The sequence below is a fragment of the Podarcis erhardii genome, assembly GCF_964252035.2.
Source record: "Podarcis erhardii genome assembly, chromosome: 7".
NCBI lineage: Eukaryota > Metazoa > Chordata > Lepidosauria > Squamata > Lacertidae > Podarcis > Podarcis erhardii.
Window position 1 is genome coordinate 55,587,865 of NC_138511.1, and position 23,316 is coordinate 55,611,180.

At 43.6% G+C, this 23,316-nt stretch overlaps 1 protein-coding gene across 2 annotated transcripts in view; it reads right to left on the reverse strand.

Moving 5' to 3' along the window:
- WTIP (WT1 interacting protein) overlaps positions 1 to 23,316 on the reverse strand; it is a 57,708-nt gene that overhangs the window by 26,909 nt on the left and 7,483 nt on the right. For both annotated transcript variants that reach the window (XR_014158967.1, XM_081872196.1), the window contains exon 2: positions 7,727 to 7,828. Coding sequence is in view for 1 of the 2 variants with exons in the window: in XM_081872196.1 (XP_081728322.1) it covers positions 7,727 to 7,828 (102 nt within the window). In the remaining variant the exon portion in view is untranslated. The remainder of the gene's footprint in view (positions 1 to 7,726; positions 7,829 to 23,316) is intronic.

Consider the following 23,316-nt stretch of genomic DNA (forward strand, 5'->3'; position numbering starts at 1 on the left):
CTCGTTCACCTGAAAGTACTGAAATCAATCTACAGTATGATCCAAAATCTCTTCTCTCTCCTCCTTCTCTAAATTCTGTAAGGTGGCCCACTTCTCATCCATGTTCAACCTTTTCACTGAGACCACCTCAGTTGGTGATATCCATCTTGGGGGTTTTCTCTCTAAAAGATCTATGTGTCTCTGCCAAACCATGTATGTACTTCTACTTATGACATGGTTTTGGAAACCTTTGGGCACCCTTGATTTGTCATAATGCAGATATGAATGCCATCCAAAGCATAGATCAAAACGTTCTAAGTCTAAAAGATTGGTATCTCTTAGCTCCATCCATTCTTTCATCCAATAGATGCACGCTGCCTCGTAATAAAGTCAGAGGTCTGGAAGGGCAAAACTCCCTCTTTCTCTTATGTCTGTCAGATTTTTATACTTAATTCAGGGTTTCTTTCTTTCTTTGTTTAAAAAACTGTTAGCCCTGGCTTAGGTGGTGGTTAGAGAACTGGGGTTTCATTACAGGAAGCAAAATACCTCAGACCATCACTGTGTATCATTACAGCCCATAAGGATTAGAAACTTGCTTATTACAATGAAAGCAGAGATTCTCCAGAAGCTGAATTCTGCACCTATAATTACACTGTACTGCTGGGCTCCTGCGGAACGGCAGCACACACAATGCCCTGTTGAGATGCCTTGCCTACAGCACCTCATGTGAGCTGAGCAGATTCTTAGAACAGATGGAAGTGGCAGTACAAAACATCTGAAGCAGGGGTCGGCAAGATTTACCTCGCCTGAGCCAGTTCACTCCAGCAGAGATCTCTCAGTGGGCTGGATTGCGCACTCGCCCATGATTTCCGGCATCTGCGCCTGCACAGATGCGATTTCCAGCGCTGCGGAAGCGAGTCCCCGCACTGCATTGGTTTGGCGTAGTGTGTGGGAACTTGTTGAGCAGGTGGCTCGGTTCGGGGGTGGCTCGTGGGCCAGTTAAACGATCCCCATGGGCCTTAGGATGCCTACCCCTGATCTGAAGGGCAGCAGGTTGGCAGAAGCTGTTCTAGAATATGCAGGGATTCCAGGGAAAGGTGGAAAAGCTCCAAAAGGTAAGGAAGTTTGAAAGCTAAGCTCTAGCTGAAGGAACCAGTCAACAGGGAGGTCTGCCCTACAACCAAGATATCTGCAGGAAGCAAGTCTCCTTGTATATATTCAACTCCCCACCCCCACCAAAAAAACCTTCCCAGTACCAGAAACAAAGGTTGAGAGAGAATTAATTCTGTGCCAAAATTCCTCTCAAAATGAGATACTGCACCTTGGCAGGATTTGCTATTCACAGGTTGCATCAGTGTTGGAAACCCAAATCACTAAGTGGATACCACAGGTCTGGCTGCACCAATTTATATTCTCCGTAGTGGGATCCCAAACACAGAATCCCTTTTGCACCTGCACTCCCTTTTGACTAGGAGGAATGCAGGATCAGATCCCCAAACATACATGTTCTGTTATGCTAAGGTTCCTGTGGCTCCACTCCAGAGGGAACAAACATACCTTTATTTATTTTTCTCTAAAAAGGAATTGTAGTTTCAACTAACAGGCCAGAAAAAGCTGAAAAGACCTTTTGTTACGGAGGGCAAAAATGTCTGGAGTATAATTGTACAAACACTCTCACATTTTCTGGACTAAAACTGATTGCATTCTAGTCCGTCGGCCCCCCCCCCCATGCACCAAAAGACACTGAAATATTTTAGAATTCTTTGCTGCTGCCTAATAAAGATGGAACTGGAGGCAAAGTAGCTATTTAAAAACAAAATGAAATAAAGCTCCAAGAGCAGCTGAATCCCAGAAATAATTTTGCAAAGACAGGGAACAATCTACCAACAGTTTTTCCCTCATAAGCCCCACAAATGGAGGGGCGTAACACACGTAACTCTCTTTCCTTTCAAACAGACCCTATTGCAGTAGAAGGAGTGTCTTCAATATTTGCCCGAGATCCTTTAAAGAAAGACTAACACAGAAAATGGGGCAATACAAAACAAAAATCTCACAGCGCTATTTTTCAGGGAGCTTGCATATATTTAGTTACTAAAACTATTAGGATGCAAATCTCAAAATGTGCAAGCCTTCACTTAGCCAATAAATACAGAAACTGGCATACATTGTCCTTGCATAATAAAAGGCTCGCTGGTAAAATAGCAGGAGCTCTACGTAAATAAGCAACATTCTTCTTGGCTGAGGTCACTGACTCACTCTATTCTACTTCACCCCAGTCTGGAATCTGACAATTTAAGTATGGGAGAGGGAGGCACTGCCACTCTTCAGCCCCCTCCCCGTACACACACAGACACAGCGGACTTCATTTTAAATGCAGTTTTAAATTTTAAAGAGAGGCATCCTATGACAGTAGCAAGACACAAATATTTTAATTAGGGATATGAAAGGCTTGTGAAATTATCCTAAAAAGACAAAGGAAATGCCACTCACAATTCAAAGTTTAGGAAAATGTGTCCATGTTGTGTATGTGTAGATAGGTACCTCAAATGTACTATGTTTACTGTATATTTTATCTATATTCATGAGACAAAGTACGACCAGTTAGAATTTCTTTTAGAAATCCGTTGGCTGCATTGCACACTATCAACAAGCACAGGGGCTGTATGTCGGCAACAGAATATGGCCTTGGGCCCAAGTTTAGCTTCTTGGGAAACTCAGCTATTATTTATTTTTATTGTTATTTTAAGAAAAGCATGTTTTTAGATTTTGGACCTCTGAAAATGCACTTGAAAGTATATGAGCAGGACGAGGAGGCTGAATGTGAGTTCTTTGAATAGGAAACATTTTCTGAGCACATACAGGGCAGGATTCTGCCCAAAATGTATTTACGGTGGTACCTTGGTTTACAACCATAACCCGTTCCAGAGATCTGTTTGTAAACCAAAACAGGTTGAACCCAAGGCATGCTTTCGCCAATGGGGCCTCCAAAAAAAATTTGTTCGTAATCAAAAAAAAAAAAAATGGGTTGTAATCCAAAAGAAGTTTGCAAACTGAGACACGCACTTCCGGGTTTGATGTGTTTGTAATCCAAAATGTATGCAAACCAGACTGTTTGCAAACCAAGGTACCACTGTATTAATTTGAAAATGTACATAATATTCCAAGGTGACTTTCCAGATACAATAAAATCAGTTAATGAATATCTATAAAACATAACTAAAAGCATCAGTGAAGCATCAGTAGATATTCGTTGGTTTAAATAAAAGTTCATGATGAGCAGTCCTGCCTAAGTGGTAAAGGTAAACGTAAAGGGACCCCTGACCATTAGGTCCAGTTGCGGACGACTCTGGGGTTGTGGCGCTCATCTCGCTTTACTGGCCGAGGGAGCCGGTGTACAGCTTCTGGGTCATGTGGCCAGAATTACTAAGCCACTTCAGGTGAACCAGAGCAGTGCACGGAAATGCCGTTTACCTTCCAAAAAGAAGGGAGGGGTGGTTCCTGACAAATCTCCACAGGGCAGCAGGGACTGTTACCCTAAAGACTCAGTCCCTAGCGAAGGCCAACTGAACCCCAAGGGCCAAAGTGCCCCATCAGAGGATCTCCGGGATTGAGGTGGAGGATCGAATGCAACAGAATACAGAGCAATTGCATTGAGAGGCTGTCATGTCCAACAGACCTCAAACAACAGTGCCATCCCTCCCACTTCTAGGATGGCAACTCTCAAACTGCACTTTCAGCAAACACTGGAAACTACAGTGGTACCTCCGGTTGCGAATGGGATCCATTCCGGTGGACCGCTTCTGCGCATGCGCACCAAAACCCAGAAAAATACTTCCGGGTTTGCTGCGTTCATATCCCTACGTTTACATATCCAGAGGGAAATGTAAGCAGAGGTACAATTGTAATTGCTAATCCTACTATTGAAGCATAGTGGAGCTACTTGTTCAGTTCATATGGAGTGCCAGTGATGCTCCAAAGGCCTAGCTAGGCCACATGAACTGAGTGGGCATCCTGAAGCCTCGAAAACATGCAGGGATGGCATGATAGAAACTTGGGGTCCCTCAGCCCAAATATATATAGAAAACATCCCTTAGAAAGTTGAAGGGGGGTGGGGCATGGCGAAATCACTACTTTAAGATAATAATTCTCTTATTAAAATTCTTTTTTTACTGAATTTATACCCCACCCTTCCTCCCCAAGGAGTCCAGGGTAGCAAACAGATACACAGTTTAAAAACAAAAGGAAAGTGGTGGTGCTTTTACAATCATGTCTCTGCTAACTAGCTTTCTGTTGCAATTTTCTCCCTCCCTCCCTCCCTCCCTCCCTCATTGATTGAATTTATATATCGCCCTATACCCGGAGGTCTCGTGGTGGTTCACAGAAAAGATCACAATATATAAAATAAAAACAATAACCCAGTAACACCTCCCCAAAAAAGCCACATTTTAAAAGAGTATAGGATGTCAATCAGATCAACCAAAGGCCTGGTTTTTGCCTGGCGCCTAAAGGTGTATAATTAATGTTCTTAAGGAGACTGTGGCCCTCTGAAACATTAAGCCAGAAATAACCATTTGTTCCATTTTGTGATTTCAAGAATGAACAGAAGTAAAAACACTGCTATGCAGAGCTCAGCCCAAAAGCCAGGGTCAAGGAGTGCTCTTTCAGAGGTCCCCATGGGCAAGTCTCTGCAGCTAACTTTGGGCTAACTCATGGAGAAGGCGGAAGGGTGGCTGTTTGAGCAGGCCTTGCGCCAAGCCAGCTTCTCAGATCAGCCACTCAGCTGCAGCCACGTCCCGACATCGGTTCCAGTTCCCACAACCGCTTGACATAATGTGGGATTATTTTTTTTAAGCATCCTAGGAATGTTAAAAATATATGATCAAGGCAGTGGGAAGTGGGAGGTCATGCTAGGGGGGAGGGGGGCAAGAACCCACTCCTTTGGGTAATTTTTGTATTTTCCATCTACCCTTTCATTAATAGTTAACACAGCATTGTTGGATGTGGAGAGAGAAGGGCCACAAATCACACCCAAGCAGACCCTATGCCAGGGCATTATAAACAAAAAGTTCTGTAGCCATCCAGTAACAAATAAATATAGTAGTAAGTTTCATATGACTGCCCATCGACAAACATTCCCTGGGGGGCTCGCAAATATTATGGTATCAAAAATGCAACACAATAGTTAAAATCAATAAAAGACAGCAAAAGACAGCAAAAGATTTCCTTGTAACAGATACAGCATAAACTGATTACAGCTTTTGTTGAAACGCAGTCATAACAGTTCAAGGTTAATTTTACTACAAAACCCTGCAGCAAGAAAAATCAGAATTCAGCCACCTGGTTGCTCAGGACCTTTTAAAATGTGGTAATTTATGTCCCCTCCTTCCACCATGGAGCTTAGGGTGGTGTTCATGGCTCTCCCTATGCCCTCTCATTTTATCCTCCTAACAACCCTGTGAGGCAGGCTAGGCTGAAAGAGTGGCTGGCCCAAGATCACCTAGTGGGCTTCATGACAGACCTGGAGGATTTGAACTCAAGTCTCCCCAGTCCAAATCCCATACTCTAATCAAAACACAACACTAGCACAAACGTCTTAGGCAAACCGTTTGTCTACTATTGGTTTCTGCCAACCGTTCAGGTATCAGAAAACTCACCCCTTTCCTTATTTTTCTTTCCTCTAGAAGGAATGTGTGTCATTCTTTTGGCTTTTCCACACACTATAGGACTTCCAATAACATTTTGATTAATTTCCTCACCAAATATACACGAGTAAGCCCAGTGCTCATGGAATGTGCAGAGGTCCTACAACTCCCATCAGCCACAGCATCATATGGTCATGGTGACTGGGGCTAATGGAAGTTCTAGTTCAAAACAGCTGGAGCACACCAGGTTCACAAAGCCACACTGATCAAAACTAGGGAGATGTGTATGGTGGAGGCAATGTGCACAGGTTGCCTCAATTTATTAATTCGTTTATTCGTTTATTCATTCACTCACTCACTCACTCACTCATTATGGATTTATCCATGCTCAGTAACAACTGCTCTCTGGCTAATGAAAAAAAAATGCTTTAAAAAGTTAAAAATCACAAAATCCATGTACCGTAGCACCTCACTTTAAGTATGTAAACAGCCCTTTTTACATACTTTTTGGTAGACGAATTCTGCAAAACCGGAAATAGTGTTCCAGTTAGTGAACTTTACCTCGGTCTATGAATGGAAGCTGAACGGTAGAAGGGCACTGGTGATGGGAGACCTCATTAGGGAAAGCGAACCTCAGTTTAAGAACGGCTTTGGTTTAAGAATGAATTTCCGGAATAGATTAAGTTCATAAACCGAGGTATCACTGTAAAACTGTATCATTAAGACGAGGGGGAGGATGGATTTTTAATTGTAAAAACTTCTTTAAATCTTTTTACCAAACAACACCCCCCCAACAAATCCACATAAATAAAATTCTTTTTTAGAAGCACTAACACTAAAACATCTGCTTTATTTTATGCCATCTTATTTTTATTTTTATTTTGCTGCTTATATGCTATGTTTTATTGCATGCCACTCTGAAATTGTTTTTCCAATAAAAAGGGATAGAAATATTTTAAATAAATAAATACAGTCATTTTAAATCAGAGAAGTCTACAAACTATGGCAAGCAGCCATGCAAGTCCTACAAAGTTATACAACCACATTAGCAACCACCCAGCAAAATCCAACAGATTTTAAAAACAGAGTTTAAAAGGCCTGTGAAAATAAATATATATTTTTTTCCTTGTGTCAAAGAGTCATTAAAATAGGTGCTGGGACAACCCCTCTGCAGAAGGTACTCCAAACCTGAGAGGCTGCTCCTGAGAAGGCCCTTATCACCTTAAATATTCTCCAGTATCTGTGCAGGTAGATCTCATCTTAGGTTGATTTTATATGCAGCTTTATGCCGATAACAGGAAAATAAATATAAGGGATAGAAGAACAGGGAAACTCCATGGAAGGGTCATCTGAGATCTCACAAAATCTCACAGGACCTCATTGGAGCCTTAGAGGACCTTCCAGAGTCCTCATGCAACTCAGAGGTGGTTTTAGGGTAGCATGATTGGTTCAGCCGCACTGAATACTGCACTGTAGGGGGTGGTACAACAATTCTGTAGCATGGAGCATGAGAAGGGGGGGGGGCAGGGAGAGAGTCAAATTTTAAGGTGCTGCTGAAATTTGAGAGCCCAAAGTCTGCTACTGCACAACATTCCCAGTTCCTGGTAAGCAAGGAGGGCAGTTTAAAAAAGCTCCCTGCCTTGCATGGGGGGCAAGGCCTGCTCAATGCAGGCTTTAGACGTTTTAGAGTTCCAGGAGCCATTCTGGCTTTGCACGATTTTGCTTATATACACAATAGCCAGGAATGCAACCCCTGCATATAATGAGACCTGCCTGGACACTTTGGAAACACAGCAATAAAAATGAAGCGTCACTTTCCAGCTGAAATTTGACCACCACAGGTATTCTGCTCTACAGTGGGTTAAGCAGAGCACCAGTCGCCTCACTTCTGGTAAAATCACAGCATCACTACTTTTGCAATCCATTATAACCTGCAGATTCCCCCAAGTATTCCAAATTTCACCTTCATTTTACACATTTAGAACTTCGATTCATCAAAATGCCATGCACGCAGTGAAGGCACCCCAAGGGGCAGGCCTCAAAATCCAACAGGGACACAAGTTAAGGCATTTTTTTGCAAGAGGCCATAAAGGCACGCGACTTACCACAAGAGCAGCATGTAAAGCAGTTGGTGTGGTAGAGGTTCCCCATGGCCTGGCAAGCCTGGCTGGCCCCGTATACCCCCTTTCCGCACTTGATACAAATGCCTATGGAGAAGAGAGAGAAGGAAAATTAGAACCCAATAGAAATCCAACTAACAGCTGCAGACGCCTGACCAGCAGGCACTACCAACCCATGAAGCCAGCTGTTCTTATTGCTCAATAGGTGCCAGGAGTTATTTAATTGCATTTTGATCCCACCTTTTTTCTCCAAGGAGCTTAAGGTGGTAAACATGGTTCTACCCTTCCTCATTTAATCCCCACAAAAACCCTTTGAGGTAGGTTAAGCTAAGAGGCAGTGACCCAAGGCCTAAGGTCACCTAGGGTGCTTCATGGCCAAGTAGGGATTTGAACCCCCGTTTCTCGCAGGTCCTAGTCCGACACTAACCACTACATGAGTGCTCTCCAACCTTGGGTCCCCACAAGCTGTTGGACTACAACTCCTATCATTCCCAGCCAGTTTAGCCCGTGGTCAGAGATTATGGGAGTTGTAGTCCAACAACATATGGGGACCCAACACTGCACTATCCCACACAGGCTTTCAGTCATTTATTTCAGCATGGAACGTTGCAACTATTAAGTGCTAGAAACTGCTCCCCCCCCCACTTGTTCCTTAAGAAGAAAAGAAAAGACAACACAACACACACAAAAGCTAAATTTCCAAAAATTGAATTCTGAGAGGGGTAGCCAATGCTGCTAAAGACAGAATCAGGATTCCAGATGATCTTAAGAGATTGGAGAACTGGGCCCCAACTAACAAAATGAATTGCAATACGGACGAATGTAAGAATAAGATGGGGGACACCTCGCATGCCAGCAGTAAATGTGAAAAGGATCCAGAGGTTCAGTAGACCACAAGCTAATGTGAGTCAACCATGTGATGAAGCAGCAAAAAAAAGCCAGTGCTATTCTAGGCTACATCAACAGATGTAGTGTATAGTGTATAGTGTATAGTGTATAGTGTTCAGATCAAGGGAAATAATAGTACCACTCTCTTCTACCTTGGTCAGACCACACCTAGAATACTGTGTCCAATTCTGGGTGCCACAATTTAAGAAGGATGTTGACAATGGCTTCAAGTTACACAATAGGAGATACTGACATCAGGAAGACCTTTCTGCTGGGAAGAGCTGTTCTGACAGTGGGCCCATGAGAGGTGGTGGACCCTACTTTCTTGGAGTTTTTAAAGCAAAGGTTGGATGGCCATCTGGCATATATGATCTATTTGCAGGGGGCTAGAGTCCCTTACAATTCTATGATTCATGACTCAGCGTGTCTGCTCAAAACAGAACTTGCACGCCACAGACATGGGGGAGTAGGGCTGAGCCAGAGCTGTGTCATTTTGCAACACCATCTATCTATGTATGGAGCTTTTCAGGCTAACATAAACAAAGACATACTGGCCCTATCTTGAGATTCCAACTGTAGGAGAGGCCACTGACGGAATTAGCAGATGCAGCAAAGAGGGCTTGGTCTTCATTTCAGCTGAGGCTGAGGGACAAAGGTGTAGTCTGCCAAAAGAAGGATGGAAGAGGTGGCTTTGAAGAAAGGTTGAAAGAACATGGATGTCCTGGGAGAAGTTCTAGGCGTAAGGGACACCAGGGGAGAGTCAGAATATTGAAGGAGAGGAGGGCATTTGCAGGAATATAAGGTAGAAATATTGGGGAAAGCATGTCTGGGAAAAGCTACCAAGACACTGGTTGGTTCTGTTCCTTTCTGTAGGAGTGGTGGGCTTATTAGAAACAACCCATCTCAAGAAGCCAACAGATTCCCAAGAGCCCCTAGGGAGTTTCCATCAGGTATGGCGTCAACAGACTTGTGCAGTTGACACCATTGTTCCTAAGTGGACTCTTGTTATAAAGAGAGTAATTGACAGTTGACTGCAACACAAGTTGAATTTTCATAAACTCAGTAAAGTGCAGCTGAAACCCACTTTACAGCTTGGCACATGCAACTGGCACATATACTGATACATACAGGAGCTTTCTCTGTTGTGCACACACCCCTTCAATTGTGGAGTGTCCTTCCCCTACCCTGGAAGGGCTGATGGTGATGAGTCTAAAGGGATTCCACCATCAAGTAAAAATAATCTTCATGTTCCAGGAAGTTGGGAGTAAAATAGTAAAAGCACCCTGTGGTTTTAGTATTCCTATGTTGCTGTTGCTGATAGTTTATCTGGTTGGTTTCATCATTGTGGTGTATTTGAAGTACAGTGGTACCTCTGGTTATGTACTTAATTCGTTCCGGAGGTCCGTTCTTAACTTGAAACACCACTTTAGCTAATGGGGCCTCCCACTGCTGCCGCGCCACCGTGCGATTTCTGTTCTCATCCTGAAGCAAAGTTCTTAACCCGAGGTACTATTTCTGGGTTAGCGGAGTCTGTAACCTGAAGTGTCTGTAACCTGAAGCGTATGTAACCCGAGGTACCACTGTATTGCTAGAAACTGCCCCACTCTACAGTTTTAGAAAATAATAATAACAATACATTACACATGTCTACCATCATGTCTAAAGACCCAAGTAGTTTTGAAGCAATGGAAATGAGATCTTCCAAAAGGAGGTGTTTACAATTCCCAAAGAGGAATACGCAATACATACTGTGTAGAACAGCCCAGGAAATGTCACCATACAATTACACTGGAGCACAGTAGTGTACAAGCAGCAATGCTCAATGCTGCCTCAGCTGAAGTTTTTGCCCTATTAACTAAGTTTATTTTTGGCCATGCAAACAGCTCTTTTAGAGTCCTCTGGCACCTCGCTGCCGCCATCTGCACTCTTTCAGAATCTGAGCACATCAGTGACTGACTGACTGCTGCTGCTGACATTTCAAGCCAGGAGAAACAACCCCTTTGATTCTCCTGTTCTCATTCCAAAGATGGCAGAAGTCCATTTCCTTGCCTTTTGAGAGCTCATTCACAAACACAGCTAGATGCTGCCCATCCTTTTGCAAATTCATTGACAGTGCTCTCTCTCCTGGGAAACACTGTGGCATGAGGATCTGTTGCCCATTACCCCTGCTTCCAAAGCCATTAGTCCAACAGGAGCAGATCACTGGCAATTTCAATTAATTTCACCAAAAAAACACAGCACTGAACAGCTGCCAGGTTGAAAATTATGTAGCTTAAGCAAGGTGTGTTATAAATAATATAACAGGGGTGTACTGTCCACCCTGCTGCACACCCTCCCTAAGTGATCAGGTGGAGGTAATCTCAAATGTGATATTAGAAAACCCTCTCATGGTGGTTATGGTAGAACTTGTATATTCACACTGATTCATGTTATAGGCTTTAACAACAGCAACGGCAGTTTTCCAGCTTTTTAGTTCTATGGGCAGCATTTCATACTGTAAACAGAGGAGGTCTTTGGAATAAGGCACAACCATAGACCAAACATTATATTGTGTCAGTTCAACAACTATACAGAAGGATCTTTTACTACTAAATCAATTAAGGGTGCATTCAGATGTGGGGAATATTGCATTAGTTTTTCTGATGATAATGCTCAGGACAGAAGTGCAGAGCATTATCATCAGAAGTGCAGAGCATTATCATCAGAAAAACTAATGCAATACCGCAGTACCTATTGTGATATGACACTGGGACTGTTCAACTAGTATGCCAGCATGTCACATTGAATTTCACCACACCAGTAGGTGTGGTATAAAACAATAATGAACATCACTGAAAAAGGTCACCCTCCCTCATCCCTTCCACACATGCACGCTGCTTCTGTTCACCCATGAAAACAGCAGGAAAAAACTGTGTGCTGGTATACCACCTCAAATTTCACTACTTTACTCCCATGATTTTCAGGGTTAAGAGGACTGCAATTGGTTATTTTCTGGAATCAAATAGCATGGAAATGAGCACTAAACACATGCAACATCCTGTTAGTTCAAATATAATGTGGAAACCTAAGAGTTTTGGAAACTTTGGGGAAATTGAACAACAGTCTATCAGGGGAATAAAACAAGGTTGCCTAATGGCAATTATCCTGTTTAATAATTATATAAATGACATAGTCCATATATTGGAAACAGAGGATGTGGGCTCACCTGTTACATATGGCAGAAAGGTTTAGAATTTAATGTATGCAGATAAACTAGTGTTAATATCTCTTCCCTGGTTAGGTGTGAAGAAACTACTTAAAAAGGCTTATAGTATATTACAAAGTAGATAAATTATATTGAATCCAAAATAATGTTATTTGGACATTGCTCACCAAAGCAAATAGATGGGCACACAATAGAACAAGTCTATATGTGCAAGAATTTGGGTATTCTCTTTGAAGAGAATTTATACAGTACTGGAAAGCACACTGGGAGTCTAGCCAAGCAAGTGAGTGGAGCAATACAAAAGTTTCCCCCCACCCCACCCCCCAATACAAAAGAGTGACAGAAGTCAACCCCTGCTTTGAAAACATTTCAAGCCAAGGTGATTTCCCAACTGCTGTAGGGCTCAGAGATGGGGTGGGGGAATAAAATGTGGATTAAACTACTAGAAATAGAACAGATTTATTTATTTTTAACGAAGACTGTTAGGTCCCTCACCTCCTCTGTCCCTTGGCCATAGATGGACTGGGCCACCACTGAATTAAGGACAGAAGTGGCACTATTGAAATCTCATAAGCATATACACATCTCATCAGAAGAATGGGACATCATCTTTGAAGCAACATGGGAAGTCAATGTGAAATTATTCAAAATCTATTACAAAAGTATAATCTGCCAGAATCATTTAGGCCCACTTAGACAAAAAAAGAACCAGGGAACAGGTTTTTACAGCTCAGAATTAATGCAGAAACCTTCTGGCCCTATTAAGAGCTTTTGAACTTAAACAGAGAAAGGTCTTAACTTATTTTGCATGTATAACCCTTATAGAAAATTGGTTATTTTGTCTCTCCTCCTCTGCCTCCCCACTCCCCAACCCACTTCTTTTGCTACTTCCCACACTGTCAAGATAAAGAAAGTAAAATCCTTGTGGCTGGGACCTGCCCTTTTAAAAATCTACAATATACTGTATAACACCACATGCAGTTATATAAATAAAATGTTTATTGATAATTTAAATAGGACTCTGAGTCTTAACATACTTAACAGAAATAAAATGCAGAGCATACATACATATTAAGCCGACACTAACTTTGCTTCAGGAGCAATCTACCGTATTTTTCGCTCTATAACACGCACCTGACCATAACACGCACATCGTTTTTAGAGGAGGAAAACAAGGGAAAAAACATTCTGAATGAAACAGTGGATGTATCATTTTTGGGCTTCATGCTGTGGCCACAGACATGTGATCTGATGGTGAATTTGGGGTGACCCAATGCAAAGATCCTGAGAATCCCTGTGGATCCATGCTTTGTAACCACATTTTTGCACCATTGCAGCCCCAGGCAACAGTGGGTGCGTGATTTTTTTGGTGCAGGCTGTAGCCATGGACATGCTATGTGATCTGATGGTGAATTTGGGGTGACCCAATGCAAAGATCCTGAGAATCCCTGTGGATCCATGCTTTGTAACCACATTTTTGCACCATTGCAGCCCCAGGCAACAGTGGGTGCGTGATTTTGGGGGGGCAGGCTGTAGCCATGGACATGATATGTGATCTGATGGTGAATTTGGGGTGACCCAATGCAAAGATCCTGAGGATCCATGTGGATCTATGCTTTGTAACCACATTTTAAGTGGGGAGCGAAGGAAAAACAAAGAAGGGACATGAGAGGGGTGTGCAGAGAAGCAGCTGGCTAAGAATGCAGGAGAGGGATTTAACGGGAGGGAGGAAAGAAAGGCAAAAGTTTCCCCCCACCCAAGCCAGCCAGCCATCTCTCTCTCTCTCTCTCTCTCCCCCCCTCCCTCCCTCCCTCCCCCTCCCCCCCTCTCTCTCCCTTCCCCCCTCTCTCTCCCTCTCCCCCAGCAGCGCAGAGAGGAATTCCCCTCTGCTTGCCTGGAGGGGAGGGGCTTTCCCTGCTCTTTGTTCCGTTTCAGCAAACACAGCAACGAAACAGAGAAGGGTGGGCAGTAAGACCCTGAGGCAGAATGCAGGAAAGCAGCCACTTCCTCTTTTTAGGTTTCGCTTCTCCGTGCAGCGCTGCGATTTGATTTTGCCTGATTTTTCGGCTCCAGGGACCACACATTCGCTCTATAACACGCACAGACATTTCCCCTTCCTTTTTAGGAGAAAAAATCTGCGTGTTATAGAGGGAAAAATACGGTAAGTTTCTTCTTCTGAGTAACACAACACTGCATTCCTGACAGAGATACAGGGATGGTGAGCAGATAAAACACTGAAAGACTTGGGGACGCAGAAGCTTCTCATGGGTGTCCCAGATGTGGGGAAACTGGGAATTTCTGGGGGTGAGCTATTAAAATTCTTCCTTAAATCTCAGAACTATAGGCCACAATCCTCCATTCCACTGAGCATTGAGGCAGTTAAAGGAAAGGATGGTACCTCATAGTGCAGTACAGTTCAAACTGAGACAGAAGCCGATGTTCTCAGGCTGTATGTGATTGATCATACTACTCAAGAACAAGTACATCTTTGCTTGTAACTGGGTTGTAAGGTAAAGAAGGTAAAGGACCCCTGGACTGTTAAGTCCAGTCAAAGGCGACTATGGGGTGCAGCGCTCATCTCACTTCAGGCTGAGGGAGCTGGAGTTTGTCCATGGACAGATTTCCAGGTCAAGTGGCCAGCATGACTAAACCGGTTCTGGCGCAACAAAACACTGTGACGGTAGCCAGAGCACAAGGAAACACCATTTGCCTTCCCACCACAGCAGTACCTATTTATCTACTTGCACTGGTATGCTTTCGAACTGCTAGATTGACAGAAGGGAGGACAAAGCAATGGGAGCTCACCCCGTTGCGTAGATTCAAACTGCCGACTTTCTGATCAGCAAGCCAAAGAGGATCAGTGGTTTAGACCACAGTGCCACCCAGTCCCAATAACTGGGTTGTAGCGTATACTAACTGAAGTTAGAGAAGACTCCGTTAAATTAATAGACTCAAATAAATAATGTCCATTAATTTCCATGAGTCACAGGCTGGAAAAAGGCCCTAAGAATGTCCACCGAAGCCACCAGCACAACAAGCACCACACAAAACCAAGGGCCGGCAAGGGCCGGATTGGGCCATCATAGCCAATAGCCACTAACACACCCACCCTGCATAAATTCACAGAAAAACCACCCACGTTGCTAGTCCTCACCACATAAAAATAGCCTTCTGGATCAGACAGCATCCTGTTCCTACAGTGTCCCACAAGATGCCTGTTGAAAACCTGCAAGAAGGACCTGACTTTGAGAGCCCTCTCCCCTCCTGTGACTTCCAGCAACTGGTACTCTCTCTCTGAAGTGTTACTACTGCCTCTGATTACTATGGAGGCAGAGCATAGCCATCCTGGCTAGTAGCAGCTATTGATGGTGGCCTTACATTGCATGAATTTGGCCAATTTTGTTTTACAACCATCCAAGTTGCTAGTACATTTCACATACAGTGGTACTCAATTCTGTAACTGCAAGAATGTCACTTCATCCCACATTGCTTGGCTCTGTTGTGAAGGCATGAACAGCCTCCAGTGGTTTTGTGTTAGGGGCAATGTCAAAGCTCCTTCTGTGCTACTTGCCCTGGACAAGACTGGACACTTGATACAGTGGTACCTCGGGTTACAGACACTTCAGGTTACAGACTCCGCTAACCCAGAAATAGTACCTCGGGTTAAGAACTTTATCTCAGGATGAGAACAGAAATCACGCATTAGCGGCGCAGCAGGAGGTCCCATTAGCTAAAGTGGTACCTCAGGTTAAGAACAGTTTCAGGTTAAGAACGGACCTCCAGAACGAATTAAGTTCTTAACTCGAGGTACCACTGTAATGCAGTAGGAAAGTCCAGCAACATGAGTGGAACAAATCCAGCAACTCACAGGATTTCTGAAAGTCAGAGCTGATGGGGATGGAACAGCTGTCTGGCAGAGAATCACACCATGCTGGTGATCTTACCAAACTTACACTCACCCACCCAGGTTGGTAAACTTTACCCTCATCAACCCCACAAAAGCTCAAAGCAGATAAATCAGGCTCCACCAAACGGCAAAGAGGTTATAGTTAGAACAGCACACCAGGGATCAGGATCTAAACCAGCTTTGGAGCCTCTAATTCTGGCACAAGCTACTTCCCTTCCCAACTCCATTCTCAATGTGTAATTTGAGATTATGACACCCTGAGTGGACACAGAACCCTCCCTCATTCATGAGAGCACAGACGGCTTGGGGAAACTCTGAGCAGAGCTGCATAAATGCTGGCCCAAGTCCGGTTTCTGTATTTTGGGACTACAACCTCCCATGGTCTCAATATCAAACTATTTCAGCAAATGAAAGTTCCTACTCTTTTAACCCTCACTGAGTTATCATAAAACACCTGCTTGCTTTGTAATGGCGGCAGTGTGGTGGGCTGTATCAACTTTGTAGTAGTGAAATATTCAGTATTTGCAGATGTTTGTGTACTTTTAAGCTATGTTCCTATGGTATGGGGATTAACAGCAGAACAGCAAAAGTGGACAGTGTGAGCCTTTACTGTTGCCAAGAGACTTATGCTTCAAGCCTAGGAGGATAAATATCCACCACCAATGGTTTGAGCACCTCATCAACCATGCTACATTTCAGTGTATAAACAGTAATTTCATGTGCATATACTGTTTGGACTTCCAGATGCTTATACCTTAACATGTATCATTTCAGGTGGCTATTGTATTCTCAGTGTTAACTGACACTGTATAGCATGTTTTTCCTGTCTTTTTAAAAATCTTAGTTTGTCCCCCCTCCTTTGTTAAATTTGACACTACAGATATGTAAGCACAATGCACAGAGACCACAATTAGTTTACAGCTGCCCATCATCATATATTCTATGGGGAGGCTGTATGTTACCATCTACTGATGACAAACATGCCCCACGGCTCCTTTGCTAGGGTGGGGGTTTGAGCCCAGATTCCTAGGTCAGACTCCTCATATTAGATCAGCTCCCACATAAATTTAACCATTCTAAAATCCTTTGACAGCTGTTCTGCTTCCTGGAATAGGGTTCCAACTGGGTTACACCCCATGTATTTTCCTCTGCTTCACACTGTTCCCAGGAGACAGAGATGTTTCCTGGCTCCAGCAAGTCAAGGAAAGCAAACCACTTAGGTTTTTTATTTTTCAAAAATAAAATAAAAAAACCTCAACAACAACCCTGACACAGTCAGATGATCTTCTTGGGAGATGCCCTCCTCCTGTTTCCTTGCAGACAGTCCAAATGTTTGAAACATCCCAAGTTATGTTATTCTTCAGATAAAGGATATTTCAAGACACAAAGAAAACACAGTAGCTTTGGCTGATTGCTAAATGAAACCACATGACTGTTGGGATAGGGCTGGGCTTAGCGGTTTGGTGTTTTTTAAAAAAATGTCCTGATGGGTTATAGCATCTTTTCCCAGTGTTTGCTGGCTCTCGCCACCAATTCCATTACTGGCTGCATTCTAATAGAATTCAGGGGTGTTTTTTTTATTAAAAAAGATGGAATGAGATATCAGCAGGAAGAACGCACTCCAGTAAGAGAAGCCAGATCTGCCACACCACATGCACATTGTAGGTTTGAGCCAGTCCACCACAGACATGGCACTTGCACGTAGAGGAATCCCATAGGGCACAGCAGGCCTGCATCCAGCACACCAGGCCATGACTAAGCCTGCATGCCTGCCATTCCTTGTAACAGGAGCAGCCTGGTGTTCTAAGTACTCATACCCAGAGGAGTGGTAGGGCTGTACTATTGCTTATGGCAGTCTTCCCCAACCTGGTGCCCTCCGGATGCTGAAATCAACAACTCTCTCCATCTCTGCCCATTGGCCATGATGGGGGTTAAGGGGAGTTGAAGTCCAAAACCTCAGGTCAGGTGGCTGCAAGGCTGCTTTATGAAGATCCTCTCATGTGCGAGGACAGCACCAAGAGTGGGACCAGAGTGGGACCAGATCCATTCTTGTATCTTGAAAGGTCTGGGATATTACCTCCCCTATAAGTAGGCCAACACCCAGTATTTAACATAGCATATTCAACCATATTAATTCAACCAAAGTAATGACAGCAGCTCAGGAGCTCAGAATCAGTGGGAATGCCTTCTCCAGACCAGACCAGACCAGTCTCTGCTCTGCATAAGAGGCCTTGTTAACATGGCCTGAAGATACCCACCTCATAGTGGAGCAGAGTAGGGCATTCTCCACAGTGACACCTACCTTCAATATAGCCCCCTAAAACAGGTTTGCAGACCACAGTATGAAAACGTGACGAAAGACTGTAGCTCCACAGCAGAGCACACACTTTGCACGCAGATAATCCAGTTTAATCCCCAGCATCTCCATTTTAAATTTTCAAGCAGACAGAGCATGAGAAAGCCCCCAAGGCTTTAGAGAGGTGCTGCCAGTCAGAGTGGGCGAGTCTGATCTAGATGGATTATTAGACTAATTCCCCATAAGACAACTTTTGGATATTTATACAGGTATGGGATAGTGTAAGATGTGGTAAGTTAACTCTGCCTTAAACCTTTAAACTCAATGTGCAGCAGCTGTGAAAAAGGCAAACTCCAAGCTAGGGATCATTAGGAAAGGAATTAGGGGCGGGGATGACTGCCAATGTCAAATTTATGGTTCAATAGCATTTGGATTACTGTGTGGAGTTCTGGATACCAAACCTCAGCATGGATATTGCAGAGTTGGAAAAGGTGAAGAAATGAGCAAGTAGAATGATTAAGGGGATGCAGTGACTTTCTTCATAGTGAAGAAAGGTTGCAGTGTTTGGGGACTTCTTAATTTAGAAAAAAGGGCAGTAACAGGTGAAGTTATAGTCGTTTATAAAATTAGGCATGGCACAAAGAAAGTGGACAGAGAAATGTTTTTCTCCCTCTCCCATAATGCTAGAATTTGTGGATACCCAATGAAGCTGAATGTTGGAAGATTCAGGACAGACAAAAGGAAGCACCTCTTCACACAGTGCATAGTTAAACTTTGGAATTTGCTTCTACAGGATTAGATAAATTCATGGAGGAGTGTGCTATCAACGGCTGCTAGCCATGATAGCTATGCTGGGTATCCAGAGGCAGTAACAGCTCTGAATCCATTGCTGGAAGAAAGCCACAGGAGGAGTGAGCATCCTTGTGCTCAGGTCCTGCTTGCCTGCTTCCTACAGGCATCTGGGTGGCCACTGTGAGAACAGGATACTTGGATCAGATGGGCCTAGAGGGCAGATTCTCACGTTCCTAAGAACAGTCCTGCTGCTCAGGACTGGCTACCGCAGACAAGTCAACCAAGGTCAGATCCCCACAAAAATGCTTTCTTCAACAAAAGCAGCCTTTACTTAAAAAAAAAACCCCTTGTGTTGGATGATATGAAACTGGAACAAATAGACCAGTGAGGCTGACTGAGGTTACTGGCTGGCAGATGGGAGCAGCAGGTTGGTCAAGACAGGTTTACTTTCACCCCTGGGTCTGCAGTTTTATGATTTGATTCATATTGCACTGATATATGTAAGCTGCTTCAAGGTTACCTGTGATAGAAGGCTGTATTCAAAAAGCCCTAAATAAATAAATGAAAATAATTAAGTAAATGCTTCCATGGATCTGCACTTAATTTATTTGCTCTAGTACACACAACTGTTGAGCGTTCTCTCCAATACTACGATTTGTTTTGGAAGATCACAACGACAGCATCATTTGCACCATCAGGTCAACATTTTCCTCCACAAAACTGGCACGCGAAGCAGCAAGATGAAAACCATCCCAGCAATTTCCTCCCTTGGGAAAGGAAAGGATAGCTGGTGCCAAGATACTCTTCCAGACACAGAATGAATACCAGCAGCATCCCACAAAACTCAGAATGCTACCAGAATGCTTTTATAATTCTTATTTAACAGTGTTTGTATATTGCTTGATTGCAGAATTAGCTGCATGGCTTCCACAAAGCACAGTAATTGGAAACACTGAAATCTCTGGAGATGGACCTACAGGGAAGATGAGTCAACATGCCAAGGCTGGCAAGATATATTCTTGTGATACACGCAGCCAGCCGAGACACAGCCAGTAACAGACAGTTAGCAAAGGCCAGCCCACAGATTGACAAGCTCTGCTCTGAGTTACCAGCCATGAAACCAAAAGCCTGCCAGAGTCATTGTTTTCTGGCCAGCTAAGCAAGATCTACCTGGGGCAAGGAATGTGGCTGCCAGTCTCTCTCCCATTGCCAATTTTGCACCAGTCATTCTTCAGAGTTAACCAAGAGTTCACACTTTGCAAGCCACAGAACCACTCTGTGATCCATCACTGCAACCAAGAACATTTAATTTCCTAGTTCATGAAGGCAGCAAGCCAGAGTTTGGGCTGTACCACTTCTGATTGCAAGTGGAGACTTACATAGTGGAATGTTCCCTCAAATACCTATTTAAAGCCCTTTCATCTGGAAGACTAGCATGCCAGGAGAACTCATTATCCCTGACATGCTATCTTTACATGTGCAAGAGTTTCTCTTCTCCATCATGAAAGGCCACACCTACAAGACACAGATTGAGCCCTACTGTAAACATTAGGAACACTAGACCCCTCACCCATTTTCTTACCTCCTGCCTTCTCAGAACTAGGCAGGAAGAAGGGCGGAAGTGCAGTTGCTTATTGCTGACATATACATCCAAGGAAATATTTGACTATTTTACTTAGAGACACCTAGGGCAAATGGGTATAGAAAGCCTACATATGTCCTTCACGCAACTGATGAAAAGCCAAAACCCAAGCAGGTTTATACTGCAGCTTTAAAGCTATAGCATTCTGATTAAAGTGGAGGCAATTATGAGAACAGGTTCTCCCTGCCCTGGGACAATGGCATTCAATCTACTTAGCTCCAGGGCATACTTTACACAGATACTTGTTTGCCATGAAGTCCTGCACTCTCTAAAGATCAGCCAATATCCACCTGATGCTCTAGTTTTAGACTACAACTCCCATCAGCATGGCTGTGCTGCCATCAACCCCAGCTGTTGCTGCTGTTGCTTCTTCACACTTGTTTATTAATGTTTATTATTTCATTTATTACCTTCTAAACCACCATCTCAAGGCAATTTACATATAAAACAATTAAGAATAGTTAGAAACACAAAAACAAGGAATGCATGTGAACTTGGGTTACAGCCTAAACTAGAATACCAAGCAATCTCCTTTAACTGCAGCAATATAGGGGAAGATGTGATGGGCACGCAGGGGGGCTTGGCATTTGGCCAATTATAAAGGATTTGGTCAACTGACCAGTCAAATTCTCATAGGGTCATAGAATCACACAATCTAGTCCAACCCCCTGCAATGGAGGAATATGCAGCTGTCCCAAACGGGGATTCAACCTGCAACCCTGGCATTATCAGCACCATGCTCTAACCAACTGGGTTATCCAGCTGATCATATATTTTTAAAACTATTACCCATATGTGTGTGTGGGGGGGAGTATTTTAATCATCAACAAAGCTTGGCACCCATGTTCCCCACAAAAGCAACCAATCTTGTGAAGCAATGAAAATTAAAGTTGGTTCTAATAGTCCCATTACATTTTATAACATTGTTAAAAGATTAGGTGAAGGAACATTTGATTTCCTAATTCTCGCGAAGGTGGTAAAACCTGTGTCTGTGCTGTAGCACCTCAGGCAGCAAGTGGGGTGGGGGGAGAACCACAAGATGGAATGCTCCTCCAAATAGTATTTAAAATCCTTTCATATGGAAGACTAGCATGTCAGGGAGGAAAATTCTCTTTGGCCTGCTAATTTGGGGTGGGTGGGTGTGTAGGTAGGTAGGTGTTTTCCTTTCCTGCAGGGCAACCCTTCCAACACACAAGCCCCTACCTACATTCTGAAGTGGTACACAGCCAAGACAACAGATGGAGGCCGTTGGTGAGCCCTAGGCTTCCATCCACCTCCCTATAGTCTGCCTCCTGAGAAATGATGTGGGGAAAGGGTAGGGAGAGCAGCTTACCTCACAAATGGTACCACTGTGAAGTACTAGAGACACACACTACCACCTATGAGGTGGCATTCTAGGTTTCATGGGCCATTTAGTCAAATAATTAAGGGGCCAATTGATGCTGTCATTCAGGGAATTCTATCTGCTCTGAACTGATATTCACACTGAGGAATCCCTGACAGAGTGAAAGGCCATCTTGACTTCCCAGAAAGGAGGATTCCATATATGAGTCCTGTCATCAGGGGCCACAGCAGAAAAGCACCCCTGGCTTTCCAATCAGTTCCTCAGAAACCAACCCATCAGGTGACCTCAAAGAACAATCTTCTAAGGGCAGCCCGACACAGAAGTACAGCCAAAACAAATTTAATAACATTTAGAAAGCAACGCAAATAGCATACCAACTAGAGCTAAAACTTGAGAGACCCACATTCAATTTCCCAGTCAGTCACAAAGTTCACTGGGTGACCTTAGCTCTCAGCCTATCCTACCCCACAGGATTGTTGCGAGGATGTACTTGGGAGGGATAACTTTTGAGTTCCTTGGAAAGAAGGGAAGGCATTTGCTATGAGCAAATCAATGTAATACAGTTCCCCTTAGCCTGGCAGGACAATTCAGAAAAAGTTACAGCAGATTGCCTCAGCAGAGTCTGACAAGATTTGCAGTTCAGATCCTCAGGTTGGCATCAAATTGGCAAAGGGTGGTGTACAATTCTGAAAGGTGCTGAGAGGTTCAGTGCTCCAGCCTCTGAGCCATTCCTGGCATCAAGGTAACTAAAGCCATTTCAGTCCCAAAACTGGATTGGATGGCAGATTGAAATGGGTCGACGGAAGTAGCATCACCCCAAAAATCCTGAACTTGAGTCAACAGTCCATACACGTTGCCCCAAAATGGATAACGGTTGATCTTTTACTGCCCATTTGAAAGGGAGGAAGGGATAAGCTGAATGAATGAATGAATGAAATTAATATATTTTTTTCCAACTAGAAAGGACTTGTTTTTTAAAGCAGAGGATGAACTTCAGCTTTCAAACTAGATGGCGGAACTTCCTTGCTTATGGAAGCATTTGTCACCCTCTCTGCCAGTTTTTGTTTGTTTGTTTTGTTCTTAAAATATTTTTTATTAAAGAACATGTATTGTCTCTTTTTCAGGTTGTAGAATCTTTTTGACATTTGAAGTGAGACATTAATAATGTTGTATACAGAATAAAGTTGGGGCAGAAGGAGAAGGGGAGGGGTGGTAATACTTGGTGTATATGTGGTTTTTATGTCAGCTGCACTTGGGTAGGTTCTTTTTCTATTTGTTTATTATATTTCCTTGGTGGTGAGAGAGGTTGGAGGAGGCCCAGGGCATGGCTGGTTGTCTTTAGTTGGCTGCACTAAGATTTGTTTGTGGGGGGAAGGGGTTGCTGGGTCAAATTAGCCATACTGATTTCAGTGTTCAAAACTCCCATTGTGCTAGGCGCATTTTGCGACAGGGAATTTCATTAGCATGAGCACTTTCTGAGCTCTGGACGCAGTACTGCAC